Source organism: Trachurus japonicus, chromosome 13, assembly GCF_045865225.1.
Source record: "Trachurus japonicus isolate A0001 chromosome 13, Traja_1.0".
Classification (NCBI taxonomy): domain Eukaryota; kingdom Metazoa; phylum Chordata; class Actinopteri; order Carangiformes; family Carangidae; genus Trachurus; species Trachurus japonicus.
Genome location: NC_140919.1, coordinates 19,805,319 through 19,819,799, shown reverse-complemented (window position 1 = coordinate 19,819,799; position 14,481 = coordinate 19,805,319). Strand labels below are relative to the sequence as shown.

At 41.2% G+C, this 14,481-nt stretch overlaps 2 protein-coding genes across 2 annotated transcripts in view; both read left to right on the top strand.

Moving 5' to 3' along the window:
• atm (ATM serine/threonine kinase) overlaps positions 1-8,132 on the top strand; it is a 42,328-nt gene extending 34,196 nt beyond the window's left edge. Inside the window, exons 48-63 of the mRNA XM_085795291.1 lie at positions 38-157; positions 851-1,068; positions 1,152-1,359; positions 1,454-1,579; positions 1,677-1,817; positions 3,379-3,517; positions 3,629-3,711; positions 4,030-4,170; positions 4,790-4,906; positions 5,008-5,157; positions 5,321-5,486; positions 5,641-5,727; positions 6,004-6,118; positions 6,875-6,938; positions 7,094-7,236; positions 7,434-8,132. Of these exons, the coding sequence (XP_085651417.1) occupies positions 38-157; positions 851-1,068; positions 1,152-1,359; positions 1,454-1,579; positions 1,677-1,817; positions 3,379-3,517; positions 3,629-3,711; positions 4,030-4,170; positions 4,790-4,906; positions 5,008-5,157; positions 5,321-5,486; positions 5,641-5,727; positions 6,004-6,118; positions 6,875-6,938; positions 7,094-7,236; positions 7,434-7,614 (2,199 nt within the window). The 3' untranslated portion in view covers positions 7,615-8,132. The remainder of the gene's footprint in view (positions 1-37; positions 158-850; positions 1,069-1,151; positions 1,360-1,453; positions 1,580-1,676; positions 1,818-3,378; positions 3,518-3,628; positions 3,712-4,029; positions 4,171-4,789; positions 4,907-5,007; positions 5,158-5,320; positions 5,487-5,640; positions 5,728-6,003; positions 6,119-6,874; positions 6,939-7,093; positions 7,237-7,433) is intronic.
• A 695-nt stretch (positions 8,133-8,827) lies between these two features.
• LOC146975887 (transmembrane protease serine 2-like) lies at positions 8,828-14,473 on the top strand. The gene is made up of 13 exons (XM_085796666.1): positions 8,828-8,842; positions 9,091-9,220; positions 9,692-9,784; positions 9,877-9,990; positions 10,313-10,442; positions 10,530-10,640; positions 10,732-10,775; positions 11,278-11,440; positions 11,547-11,719; positions 12,338-12,439; positions 12,668-12,810; positions 13,545-13,697; positions 14,161-14,473. Exons 1-13 carry the CDS (start codon positions 8,828-8,830, stop codon positions 14,176-14,178), a joined length of 1,389 nt encoding a protein of 462 aa, XP_085652792.1. The 3' UTR covers positions 14,179-14,473.
• The last annotated feature ends 8 nt before the right edge of the window (positions 14,474-14,481 follow it).

Sequence of the window (14,481 nt, the reverse complement as noted above, 5' to 3'; positions counted from 1 at the left end):
GAAACTTGAGATGCCCTGCTGAACTACTCTCTCTCAGGTGGATTTCAATCCTGCTGTGGCTCCAGTCTACACTGAGTGCCTCAGACTGTGTGGTAACTGGCTCGCTGAGACCTGCTTGGAAAGTCCTGCAGTCATATTGGAGAAGTACCTGGAAAGGGTAAGGGGACATTAATCATTAGTTTGAATACCTGACTCTTTGTCAACAGGAAAATGTCATAGATAAATAGAATCAAATAGCTCTCATGTAATTGCAAAGATTTACATAATTGATTTTAAAAAAAAAAGCCAGTTCAAGTGCAGAATTGTAAATCTATGCTCCTTGATAAAACTCACATATTTGTGCCCATGTAACAAGCCTCCCTCTGAGAAAAGAGAGACTTATTATCCATAATAAGCCAGTGTCTCTCACACACACACACACACACACATGAATAATTTATATATGTCCAGATAAATTTGGAGCAGGCCCTTAGAGATAATGTAAAGTATAACTTCTGCAAGTTTACAGTTTATGTCCTGGAGCTGCAGCAGACTTTTATTGACATATTTCAATTATTCATGTTTTGTTTATTTATGTATGTATGTGTGTGTGTGCTTGTGTGTGTGCATGTGTGTGTGTTACACATTCCCAGCAAATTTTCTCAACAAGATTGCACTTCATGCCTGTGTGTGTCACAGTACCTCTGGCAGTGAGGGTCCTCTGTTTTTCTATTCTATCTGTTTAGATTTTATTTTGTACTTTTTTATTTATTCAGCGGTAACTTCATTGTCAGTATTATTTTGACTCAAACTTTTTTTGTTAGAGAAGCTGTTGTCTGTAAAACGTCTCTCCTGTGCCCGTTGCCTTCAGGCGGTGGAGGTGATCGAGGAAGAGTCAGGAGTGCAGGACTCCAGGCTGCTGAGTCAGCGCACCGAGGCTTTCCTGTCTCTCGCCCGCTTCTCTGACGCTCAGTACCAGAGCATCGACAAATACATGAACTCCTCCGAGTTTGAGAACAAGCAGGCGCTGCTGGAGAAAGCCAAAGAGGAGGTGGACTTGATGAAGGAGCGCAAAGTGACCTCCAACAGGTCTGCGTGCTGTTTGTGTTCATGAGTTTTTCAGTTTTAAATCATATTTTCTTTTAAAAACCTATTTACACTTCACTGTGCAGGTACACGGTAAAGGTGCAAAGGGAGGTGGAGCTGGATGAGAAGGCACTGTCCAACCTGCAGTCAGACAGACAGCGCTTCCTGTGTAAAGCGGTGGAGAATTACATCCAGTGTCTGGAGCAGGGTGAGGAGCACGACACCTGGGTGTTTCGCCTGGCTTCACTGTGGCTGGAGAACGCTGACGTGAAGGCTGTGAACGACATGATGAAGGTTTGTATAAAAACCCCTGAAAAGATTTTTATGTCTTGATCATCATTACTGTTAATCTTCTAATGTTTCCGGCTGCTTTTACTTTGTATTTCAGAAAGGGGTGAAGCAGATCCCCTCCTACAAGTTTCTACCGCTCATGTATCAGCTGGCTGCACGCATGGGGACCAAGATGGCAAATGGCATCGCTGAGGATACAGGCTTCCATGATGTTCTCAGCGAAGTAACACAAAGCAAAAATATGACTTTGTAGCAAATACAAGTTATTTGACCAGTATATAGAAAGACTAAAATCACTGCCTTGTGGTTTCTCCTCACAGCTGATCTGCCGGGCGTCTCTAGAGCACCCTCACCACACGCTCTTCATCATCTTCGCCCTGGTGAACGCCAACAAAGATGAGACCTTCTGCAGGAGCCGGCTGTCTAAGAGCACGCCGAAGCAGCCGTCACCATTTGACCTGGTGGGACTTTGATCAAAGGCCTCACAGCTTTTCACTGACATTTACATAATTATCATCAGTGTTTGGCACATTATTTTCACAAAAAGTGATTAGATATAGTTACTTGATACTTTCCACAAAAAGTAACTCAATTAGTTACGTTACTTTTTTATAAAATGCCCAAATATGGGAAATTATTTGACTGCCCCCCACCGACGTGGAGAGACACTTTGCATAAGCTGCATGTTACAGACACATTTTTTCCATTCAACTCAACGAAGGAAAAATATTGCTTGCACAGCTCCTGTCGAACTCGTTGAACTCGCCGTCATTGCTGCAACTCCTGATACTGAGGTGTATTTGCTGTTGAGAGTGTGCGCTTGTGAACAACAACAAAACATTTTTACTCCACCTAAGCCAATCATCATCACTTATTATGTGGTTGTCTTGCCCTCACCAAAGAAAAAAACTTAAGAGCTCCCATCACTGAGATAAGCCTGCTTAAAGGGATAGTTCACCCTAGAATGATATTTCGCTCATTATCTACTCACCCTCATGTTGACTAAGGGCTGAAAGAAGTTTCAGATTCCTCCGTGGCTTCTCTGAGTTACAGGGGGTCTCGGCATAGCAGTGCATGTCCATATAACGGTTGCAAAGGGACACGGACACCTCCATGATGCTCGTATGTAATGTCCGTCTTGTGCTGAAGCCCCAAATTGCGTAATTGTCCCGAAAAAAATTAAATAAGTCTATATTTTAAGCTTGTTTGTAGCGGAAGCTTCTCGAAGCTCCTCTTCCTGGTCCGTCCAAATCTCGCGTGATTCGCAGTAACCGCACTGACGCATGCTGACGCCGGCGCAAATCACGCGAGATTTGGACGGACCAGGAAGAGGAGCTTCGAGAAGCTTCCGCTACAAACAAGCTTAAAATATAGACTTATTTAATTTTAACAATTACGCAATTTGGGGCTTCAGCACAAGACGGACATTACATACGAGCATCATGGAGGTATTTGGATGTGTGTTTGTGTGTGTGTTTTTTACGAAGAGCTCCGGTGAATCCCTTTGCAACCGTTATATGGACAGTAAATTATTCCATTTAAAAGGAGCAAAATAAATAAAAGCGAGTTTCCCTACCTCCGTTTTAACAGCTGGGATATTAAGAGCCAGTGGGTTTTGTGTACGAGTGGGATATTTAAAAGATCTGAAGCTCAGTAGGCTAGATAGGTACAGTGGAAGTTTTTTTTAGCAGTGACTTATAAATAAACAATATACAGTGTTGCTCCCTTCTTAGGGCTAGGGAAGTCCAACCCACATTATGATAAAGATGACAATGATGGGTCATGAACCCATCGCCCGTAACAAATCTAATAGTTATGTTATTCCCATCACCGATAGATGTCATGTTTCTACACAAGTCTCTGTTTAATATGTAGCTTGAGCATCATCAAAGCAAGAAAAATCAAACACAATACAGTTGCATTATTGCAAATTCTTTAGTTGTTATTATGACAATTATGACATGTGCTCTCTAGACTTCAAACACCAGTTCTGTTTTCACAACTGATGTGTTTCTCCTGCAGGAGCGTTCAGATGTCGCGCAAAAGATCATCAGTGCAATCAGGAAAAAGAGAAGCATGATGATCCGAGGGATCGAGCGCCTGTGTGACGCCTACATCACTCTGGCTTATATGGACGCCAGCAGGCACAAGACGGAGAAGAGTTAGTAGAGCACAGCATGTTGCATAATGTGAACGTTGAGAAAGAATAGTCCGATTTTATTGATAAAATCCCTGTGTGTGTGTGTGTGTGTGTGTCCTTGTTTCATCATAGAGGCAATTCCCATCCCTGCTGACCAGCCCATCATGCAAATCAAAGACCTGGATGAGGTTGTCATCCCCACAATGGAGGTCAAGGTGTGGATTTAATTTGACTGTAAAAATATACTGTATAATAGCAAATAGTTACGTTTTGAGAGCTTTCAGTACACAGACATCATCAACTTTGTCCCCAGGTTTCTGTCTGTGAGCGTTGTATTCATTAAATCACACATAAATTAAAAAAAAAAAAACGTTTTATCTGTGACTTATAATCAACAATCAATGGTTATTCTTTGACAGCTGACAGACTTGTTCCTCCACCACATGTGCACTGAAGTGTTAACAAACTGAGAACACAATAACTTTATCGAGCAGCGTTGTATAATAACAAAAGTTGTTTCATCGTGTAAATAGGTGGACCCAACAGGTCGCTATGACAACCTGGTGACTGTCAGGTCCTTTATGCCTCACTACCACCTGGCCGGAGGAGTCAACCTGCCCAAGATCATCGACTGTGTCGGCTCTGACGGCAAGAGCAGGAGACAACTGGTCAAGGTGTGTGTGTGTGTGTGTGTGTGTGTGTGTGTGTGTGTGTGTGTGTGTGTGTGTGTGTGTGTGTTCCTGACTAAACAAACCACCTCTCTTTGAAGCTAAAGTTGTGTGTGTGTGTGATTGAAGTGCTCGCTCACTTTGAACTACAGTTCTTTTCCATCACAGTTGGTTTGTTGCTAATAATTAATCCTGTTTTTGTACCAGGACAAATACAGAGTTTGGATTTACAAACACTTTGTCACTTCTTTATATTGAGGACATTCTTCAGGGGATTAAAGGCTAATAATTCACCTCTTAGACACTTGAGAGAGTCACGGTGAAAATGCAGTTTCTCTGCATCTTTTGTCTTTTTTTTCCCATTTGCTCGATGTATTAACCATGAGAGAGAATTTAAGAGAAGACAGAGAACTCTATTTTTAATTACACTTGCTGCTCTGTAGCAGTTTCTCTATCATGAAAACCTGCCAGTAAATATTTTACTATTCATGGAAACCCTTTGTATTAAAATTAATGACATATGAAGAGCAGACATTTATTAATTTTAGCTTTTGTAATGAAGAAATGTCTGAAAAATGATTAGTTGAGCTTCTTGATGTGACCTTTGCCCTCTCGGTGTGAACAGGGTCAGGACGACCTGCGGCAGGACGCGGTGATGCAGCAGGTCTTCAGCATGTGCTCCATGCTGCTGCAGCGCAACACGGACACTCGCAAGCGGAAGCTCAACATCAGACGATACAAGGTTCAGTTCAACAAACAAACAATACAATCAGAACTGTGTTGATCTCATGCATATTAAAATAATTAAGTTGATATTGAATTTCACTCCCTCTTCATTCGTAGGTGGTGCCGTTCTCCCAGCGCAGTGGCGTGTTGGAGTGGTGCTCAGGCACGGTTCCCATCGGGGAGTTTCTGATTGAACCCAATAAAGGAGCGCACAAACGCTTCCGCCCCCAGGACTGGGCCAACTTGTCCTGTCGCAAGAAGATGATGGTACTGCTCACTCACACTCATGCACCATTACTGTTGAAGCACTGTGTAATAATCCACAGGAAGTCTGTACAGCTTCAAATCCTAATCCAGGAGTAAATGTAGCATTTTTCGTGACACACAACAAAACTAAAAGTTGTTGTCATCCTCTGTGGTGCCACTGTAGGAATCTCAGAGACTTGCGTTTGATGAGAAGCTCGAGGCCTACACCGAGGTGTGCAAGAACTTCAGGCCGGTCTTCAGGTATTTCTGCATGGAGGGATTCCTGGATCCAGCGGTGTGGATGGAGAAACGCCTGGCTTACACCCGAAGTGTAGCCACCTCTTCTATAGGTAAACTGTGGTCACACACTAGATATACATTACATACACTAATGCACATCATTGTGTCTCAAAATAGTATTTTAATATATTTGGATTGAAATGAAATCATTCTCTTTGGGACACTGAAATATTCACTTAACATTCTTTTCTCTGTTGCTGGTAGTCGGCTACATCGTTGGTCTGGGCGACAGACACATCCAGAACATCTTGATTGATGAGCAGACTGCTGAACTGGTGCACATCGATTTAGGTACATTTAATTCTCATTAGTTTGATTTATATAAACAGTCTTCATTTTCTCATGTAGTGTACTCAGTGGCTGATTGTCCTAAGCTTTTCTGTATCTTTTAACAAACAACATAAACACAGGCTTGTGTAACTTAACAGGAAATATGTATTTAAACTGCTAAACTCTTGCAATACAATTCACCTCTTTAAAGCTCTAAATCCAAAGATCAATACGTGACGTAACATGATATAACATGTGTCCTAACCTCTGTTTTGGTTTCATGCTCTGAACCTTCAGGTGTGGCCTTTGAGCAGGGGAAGATCCTGCCCACACCAGAGACTGTGCCCTTCAGGCTGTCCAGAGACATCGTAGATGGGATGGGCATCACTGGAGTGGAAGGGGTTTTTAGGAGGTGAAGAGCCTGATGGGAAATATTTCATTAAATAGTTTATAAACCAAGACTAATGGAGCTAGAATCACTGCCTTGGCTGTTTGCCTCTGCCACTCGGACTAGTTCCCATCCATTTGTGTGAAATCTTCTCATAATTACTAAAAGAAAGGCTAAAAAGGCTAAAAAAGCAACACTGACCTTTGATCTGTGACCACCAAAATCATCAGTCCAAGTGAACATTTGTGCCAAATTTAAAGGGAGTAGGGGATTCTCAAGATGTTCTGTTCACAAGGCCAAAACCAAGTTTTTCACCATGACATTGACCTGTGACCTTTGACCTTTAGTCACTAAATTCTTATGAACTTGTCTCTGAGTCGATGTGAATGTTTGTCCGAAATCCCTCAAGATGTTATGGAGATATTGCATTCACAAAATGTAATCAGTTCGTCCTCGAGTCCTACTGAATATTTGTGCCAAATGTGGAAAAAGTTTGGTCAAGGCATCACTGAGAATTAGACACACAGTAACACAACAAATAGACAACCAGAAGACGATATTAATTACCGTAGACAGTATTGATTCTCTCTCTATGTTTGGACACAACTTTACATTTTAAGACTGATTTCCTGCCTTCCAGTCAGCCATTGCTCTTAAATTTTACTACGGAGGGAAAATCAAGTTTTTCGGGTGTTTTTGTTTGTGTTTTGTTATTTTCAACACTGCAACTCTGACTTAAAGTTTTGCAAAGCTAATGAGTCTTGTCCCTTCTCTAATCAGATGTTGTGAGAAGACCATGGAGGTGATGAGAAGCTCTCAAGAAGCTCTGCTGACCATTGTAGAGGTGCGAACATGGGACAGTCATATCCACACACACACAAACATGCAGACACACCACAACACTTCTTACTGTATATGTCATTTCTTTCCTTAAACCCTGTGTGCTCTTTGCCTCTGCACGTTGCTGTACGTTCATGTGCCGGTTCATGTGTGAAACAGGTGCTGCTGTACGACCCTCTGTTTGACTGGACCATGAACCCTCTGAAGGCCTTTTACCTGCAGCACGATGAGCAGCAGGAGCTCAACGCAACACTGAGCTCCACTATGAACGGAGATGACCTGGTCAACCACCGTAAATGCAGGTGATTTCATGACTGAGGATGTTTGCATGTGTGTCTCAACAGAACTGAACATGAACGTAAACTGGCATCTTTGTCAGAAATTTAGCAGTTAAGTGGGTCTTTCTTTAATTTTAGGTGCTACTTCAGATTTGTTATTCTACTGTAGTTGAGTCTCGATCTTTTCTCTGTCTCATCTTCTAATGCTCTTTCTCTTGCAGCGACAGTCAGAGCTTCAACAAGGTGGCGGAGCGGGTGCTGCTGCGGCTGCAGGAGAAGCTGAAGGGGGTGGAGGAGGGCACGGTGCTCAGTGTGGGGGGGCAGGTCAACCTGCTCATACAACAAGCCATGGACCCCAAAAACCTCAGCAGACTCTTCCCAGGCTGGCAGGCCTGGGTGTAGACCTGAGAGGAGCCGCGCTCGGACCAAATAAATAGTGGACACATTCTGTAGAGTTGAATGTATAATAAGCCAGTTGCAAATCAAATTCCAGATATTAGCCCCATCCCACCCAAAGAAACCCTGCTGCTTTTCTCTACTGTTGAAGACGTCTATGTGGTGACGGACACTACAACATCAAGGACCTTTAGTATATAAAAATATGAAGTTCACAAGAAGCAGGAACCAATCAGTTGACCCTGTATTGTCTTTTTCTCAGTCCTCGTTCTTCTGCAGACCTTTGCACTTTAACAGAAAAAAACGAGATCTTCCTTCTTTTGCTGCACCATTTATAAACTGACAATTGTGAAGAGACCAAGGAGCTGTGGCATCCTGATATGTTCGCTGTAAAGGGCATACTGTTTTTGTATTTTTGCTCAGTTGGATATGATTGATGGATGAAAGCACTCATTATTGTCAAACTCCTGAAAACTGCTTTATGAATGTTTGAGACGCCTTTCAATAAAGTGCACTTGACATACCATTGGATTCCTTTATGGAGCAGAGGTCTAGCTGATTGTTAGCACTCAGAGTTCAGTTCTTTTGCTATTAGATTAATGAATTTTTTGTCTGCACGGCATGTAGACAACCTTAAATTTGTTTCCTCTGTTTATATCAGTTGTACTTTACCTGATTGGTAATGTATTACAAATGTATTTACAGATACAACTGTGGTGTCTGCATTTTCTGTCACTCATTAACTCTCAAGTATTGATACTTAATATGTTTGCCTGTGTATTCATCGCGTAAAGTCGTAGCTTTCCATTGCGTGCTGATATAAAGGTGCTCAGTCACCATTCTCGACAGTTCAGTAGATAACAGCCGCGAGATGTTTGGACTAAAGTGACTTGTCCTCATTGTGATTGTTGTATGCTCAGGAGGGAAACTTCAAACTGATGCCGATGTAGTGTGAGGAGTGGGCACTCAGACGACCGTGCAGCCCTGTGTGTGGTCACTGTGGTGTGAGCACGAGGAGACAGAAGATCAGTGATGACAGCGGTTTGAACTGTGTCTTTCCACAAAGCAGAGCTGTGAAAGTTTTTACTCTGGGACTGAACCGTGAAACCAACTCGATTATTTTGGGGAGAAATTGTTTTTTTGTTTTTTTTTAATTATATCAGGACATTTTTGTTCTGCATCCATCAGTGAACAAAGGATTTTGTCGGTTAAACTCAAAATGACCACCAATCCGGTTAGTACTACCATCTTAAAATGGAAAAATACATGTGGAGTAACTCATTTATGCTGTAAAAATAATGCCACTGCAAACATGCAAGTGCTTAAAATGTGTCTCATTTTGCATTTGAAATATTGTATACTCTCACTTTTTCTTTAGTTTCATAGGAAAACAGAATAACTTGACCTGACTTAATTTAAAGACATTTCCAGCAGCCATGTGTTTAAATTACACTCATCATCACTTTATGCTTTACTCAACAGTATCTGAACTCAGATGGAGAGTGGAAACTTCCTCCTCCACCCACCAGATCTGATTTGAAGCCCCAGTACGTTCACCATCTGGAGCCAAACCCTCCACCTGAGATCAGTGTCTCCGTCCCCGGGAAAAAAGGTACAGTAGTTCAGACTCTTTTCTTCTTGTGGTTTTAACAAAACTGTCCAAACAGGAGCATTTTACAGGCTTTGAATTGCACTGTTTTCTCAGGGAAGATGAAAGAGTTTCATTAATTACACTAGAATAGCTATAAACATACACTTAGATTTTACTGATTTACTTCTTTTTTTTTTAGTTTTAAGTTGTGACAAGACCCATGAGGAATATCTGTTATCGGTTATTAACTATATATACAGTGTAACTGAGGTAAATTAAAACTGTGTATAATGTGTCGGTCATTGTCCTATACATGACTAGATTAGTGATGTTGTATCTTCTGCATGTCTTGAGTTTTTCTAATTGTTACATAATCATTATTACATACAGGTTTTTACTTCTTTTAATCCACATGTGAGAAAGGAACAAGAGAAGATTCATTCATCAGAATCATTTATCATTTATTTATTTATCATTTATGTGTTTTATTAGATGCAAAACAGAGGTGTGTGAAGTTCACAGTGGCTGCTGTCATCTCTCTGCTGCTGCTCCTGCTGGTTGTGGGAATCCTCCTGGCTTATTACTGTGAGTGCATGACTCACCCCCACTGCTTAGTGCATTTTAACCACACACACATACAGCATATTGTATATTCACGCTGATGTCCCATGTCCCAGTTTCCTCAGCGTGTGCACATGGGCTCCAGTGTGGTGATGGGAGCTGTGTGTGGGAGTCCCAGTGGTGCGATGGAGTGAGAGACTGTCCAGCTGGTCAGGATGAAGCCAACTGTGGTAAACAGCCTCATCATCCAGGATCTAACACACCTGAATACGCTGCAGTCTGGTCACTCAACCTTTTATTCACACAACACAGTGCACACACCTTTTACAACCAGAAGAAACAGTGTGAAGTTTTACTTAGGATTGAAGGTTATTTATCGTTATACATACTGCTGTTAGTGTATAATTAAAGATAATTTTAAATGGGAGGCCATTATTGGCATTAGTGAATAGTGTTATGTAATGATAAAATGAAAATTCAGACGTCCATTTTCTCTTAATTTTTTAAAAACAAAATATCAAGTTATAGTTTGTGTTTGCTGTTTGTCCTCAGTGAGGCAGCACGGCTCCAACTTCCACCTCCAAATCTACTCCACTGAGGCTAAAACCTGGAGGAGCGTTTGCTCTCATGGCTGGACCGAGCAGCAGGGCAGAGCGAGCTGCCAGACGGTCGGATACAGCAGGTGAGACGCTCAGGTGTTTCCCCAGCAGAGAAAGATTCATTCATTTCCTTGATTAAAAGTTGCACTTACCATAATGTGGTTTGACAGGGGAACATATTTTACCTCTGGCCAACAGAGGACCGACTCTCATGATGGATTCTTAAAGGTGAAATCTGACTTCAACCCTGAGGCTTTCATACTGCACCAGCTCGAGCACAGGTAAGTGAACACGTAAATCAATGTAATAAAAAAAAGGCAAATGCTGTATTATATTTTAACTAATTATCGTCTTTTATTTTGACATCCTCAGTGACACCTGTCCCGACAACAGTGTGGTGACTCTTCAGTGTACTGGTATGTTCCTAAACTTGGATTTATCTAATTTCTAAATACTACAGAAGGAGTAATGAAATCATTTATCTATTTATTTTTTCTCTCCTGCAGCCGTGGGGTTTGAACTGTATGATATTAGTTTGTATTTGTGTTGATAATTTTCTGCAGCTGAAGGTTTTTGATTTGATTTGATGTCTGTTTTTGATGAAATTATTTGCAGTGTGTGTGTGTGTGTGTGTGTGTTTTTTCTGTAGTCCTCTCCTTTCCATGTTTTGTTCCTGTGTTGCCATCAGAGTAGATAAGAAACTAAAAAAGCCTTTTTTAATCTGGCAAAGCTTGATGATTTGTTGTGTATAGTGTAGATAGTGTATTTGATTTCTGGTTTATAATATCTTTATGCTGCATCAAAGAAAAGGAGGACAATTTTCTACCCTGACAAGATTGTGTGTATTTACACTTTGCAACCTGCTATTGAGGTGAAAACCGTGAAATGCATCCGCTCTAACAGCCGTCTTGTCCTCAGATTGTGGCCGAGGGGTCAACTCTAGCAGGGCTTCTGGGGGCCAGCTGGCCTCGCTCAGTTCCTGGCCGTGGCATGTCAGCCTTCAGGTTGCAGGTTCCCACCGCTGCGGAGGAGCCATCATCGCCCCCTACTGGATAGTGACTGCTGCGCACTGTGTGGCCAGGTGAGCTCTGACTCCTCCCTCCTCCTCTCCTCCTCCCTTAGACTGAGCAGTGGTTTGCTCTGATCCAGCACCTGAATCTCTCCTCTGCTGCTTCTCTCCCATCCAGAGCCTCCAGCCCCAGCAGCTGGACAGTGTACGCTGGGATAGTGGATCCATTAGGTCCTCTCTTCAACCCTGCTCATTCTGTGAGTCGCATCGTAGCCCACGAGGGCTACAACAGCATCACCCGCATGAACGACATCGCTCTGATGAGACTGACCAAACCTCTGGACTTCACAGGTGCTTATGGACACATTTACACACACAGGGATGGAAAGACATTTACAGAGCAACACACATTTCCTGTTTGTGACCAAATCTCTGAATACCTAGGCTAGGGTCATTATTGACTTATCATTTATTGTAGCCTTTTTTATTAAATCAAGATCTTTTTATTGAAGTTTTTAAACAATGAAGGACATAGTAAACAGAGCACACACGGCTCATGATAAAAAAATCCATCTGCCATATCTAAAAACCTGTGCTCTACAGATAGCTGGTATAACATATAACTAAGCAGCACACTCAACAACCCTAGGTTTTCATCTGAAATATATAAAAAAAATTGAAGTGATTGTAGTTTTTGTCATAAAACATAATATATATAGTAAATCTAACATACTTAGTAAGCCTCTCTGAGATTCAGCCTCCTCTTACTGTTATCATTGAGGTGGACAATAATGATGATAACAAAGTGGGAACTGAAGCCCCTGTTTTGTGGAAACCAGGTTGTTAAATATACGTACATGCATAAAATACAGACATTGTCGGGCTCAACACTGAGGCATTTTTTAAAGTTGTTTTCAAAATTTTCTTTTGCAGAATTTTTAACAATTGCCATCCTGTTTTGTTCTATAGCTTCCAGTAACATCAGACCTGTGTGCCTCCCCAGTGTTGGTCTGAACCTCAGTGCTCATCAGACGGCCTGGATCACGCGATTTAATCGCACAGGAAATGGAGGTGAGCACTCCAGCTGTGAGCTGATGTCCTGTCTCAATGGTTGAATTGCTGTCTTTCATTAATGCTACCACTAGATGGCAGTAAAATATATAACTTTGTTAATTTTGTTACTCATTTGCATCAACCTACCTGCATACAACATCTAAATGAATGTCTGACTGCACGGGAGAGGATGCAGGTATGATTGAATCAGTATAGTGTGAAGTGTGTGATATTTCTGTTTGACAGACTCTGGCTCTGCATACCTGATGGAGGTTCAGGTCTCCCTTATAGATACTGAAGAGTGCAACAGCTCTGTGGCCTACAATGGCAGGATATCCCAGGACATGTTGTGTGCCCGAGAGATGAACACAGGAACAGGAATGTGTCACGTAAGACAAAATGTGCAATGTTTATTTTTCCTCTCAGAGACTGAAAATTATATTTAATGACTTAAACCAACACAAGCACTTCCGTTAATTGTTAATGACATGACACCCCCCCCACACACATTATCACATGTCATGAGGTGTTTGTTAGTTGCACAGCGGAGTGCCAGACAGCTGCAATGTGACTGCCACCACACTGGTCTACTGCCTCGGGGCTGATGTGTTTCAATATTAGCTGTAAATACAGTCTTTATATGCAGAATCAAGTGATCAATATACAATATACTCACAGAGACCAGTGTTTACATACAGTAAGCAAAAAAAACTGTCGGGCAGATCGGCAACAGAAAAGAAGTTTGTTTGTGAAAAGAATTCAAAGCATTTTCATGCTCTTATGTAACTCGCTGTGAGGCACAGTCAAAGAAGACCTGCACTATGTTCTGTACATGTTTTAAATAAACAGCTCCGCTCATAACGCGCAGTTTGTAAAGTTGAGTCAGCGGTGGGTGTAATGTTGGAACAGTGAGACGGCAAATGTCTGGCTTTCAAGATCTAAGATGCTTTTGAAACGGGGTGAATTACATTTAATGTTTGAGTTTCACCAAACCAGACTCTGTGATCATTGTGACGCCTGTGACATTGTGAAAGTGTGACTCATGATGAATGTTGTTTCATGTAACTTCCAGTGTGTGTGGTTCATGAAAGTTCACCACATTTTGTGCTGAAATTGTTTCCAGGCTGACAGCGGCGGCCCTCTGGTGTCTCTGACGGACGGGCTATGGTGGCTCATTGGGGACAGTATACTGGGGGAACACTGTTCTCAGCGGAACAAACCAGGCGTTTATGGCAACGTCACCTATTTCCTGAACTGGATCTACCAACAGATGAAGGTAGAAACTCACTGAAGTTAAACCCCATGTACAGCTGACGTTACATTTTGTAGGCCACAAAGAGTAAAACTGAAGAGAAATCTGTCTTTATTCATTCAAGTTTGGATTTTAATGTTGTGAGTTCAATTTCATGCTATATATTGAAACATATGACAACTGACAAACGAGAATGTAAGTTTTGACCTTATTTTTCAATTGGTCTCCTTTGCTTTACAGCATAACTTTAAAATATGATCTTATTATCAAGCACTGAAATGATTCATTAATTGAATGAGTGACAGAAACCAATAATATTTAGGATTTTTTTGTTTTGACTTGTTCAGGCTTTCATATTATTATCATATCATTTTTATTTTGTTTAGCAAAAACATATTTTCTATGTAGTTTAATGTTCAGCAACAAAAATACAAAACATTTATCATATGCAAAAAAAATAAAAAATAGGCCTGTGTTTGTTTTGCAGAAGCATCAAGATGACTGATGACTGGACCAAAGATCAAATGAGATGTCTGTGTTTACAATATTTTTTATACTGTGCAGTGACACGTTTTTATATCACTATATTAATAACATAACTATCCTTACTTCTTTGCCGCTCTGTATCAACCTCATGTATCACTGTTGATGCAGACTTTGCTCAAATTAATGTAAGCTATTATTTCTTTAACAATTTTTATTTATTATAACATTTTTATTTTTGGCTGTATAAATATGAGTGTCATTTTTCATGTTGTCAATAGTCAGCTTTGAGCCAATAAATGGAGATACCAAATGTCAACACAAG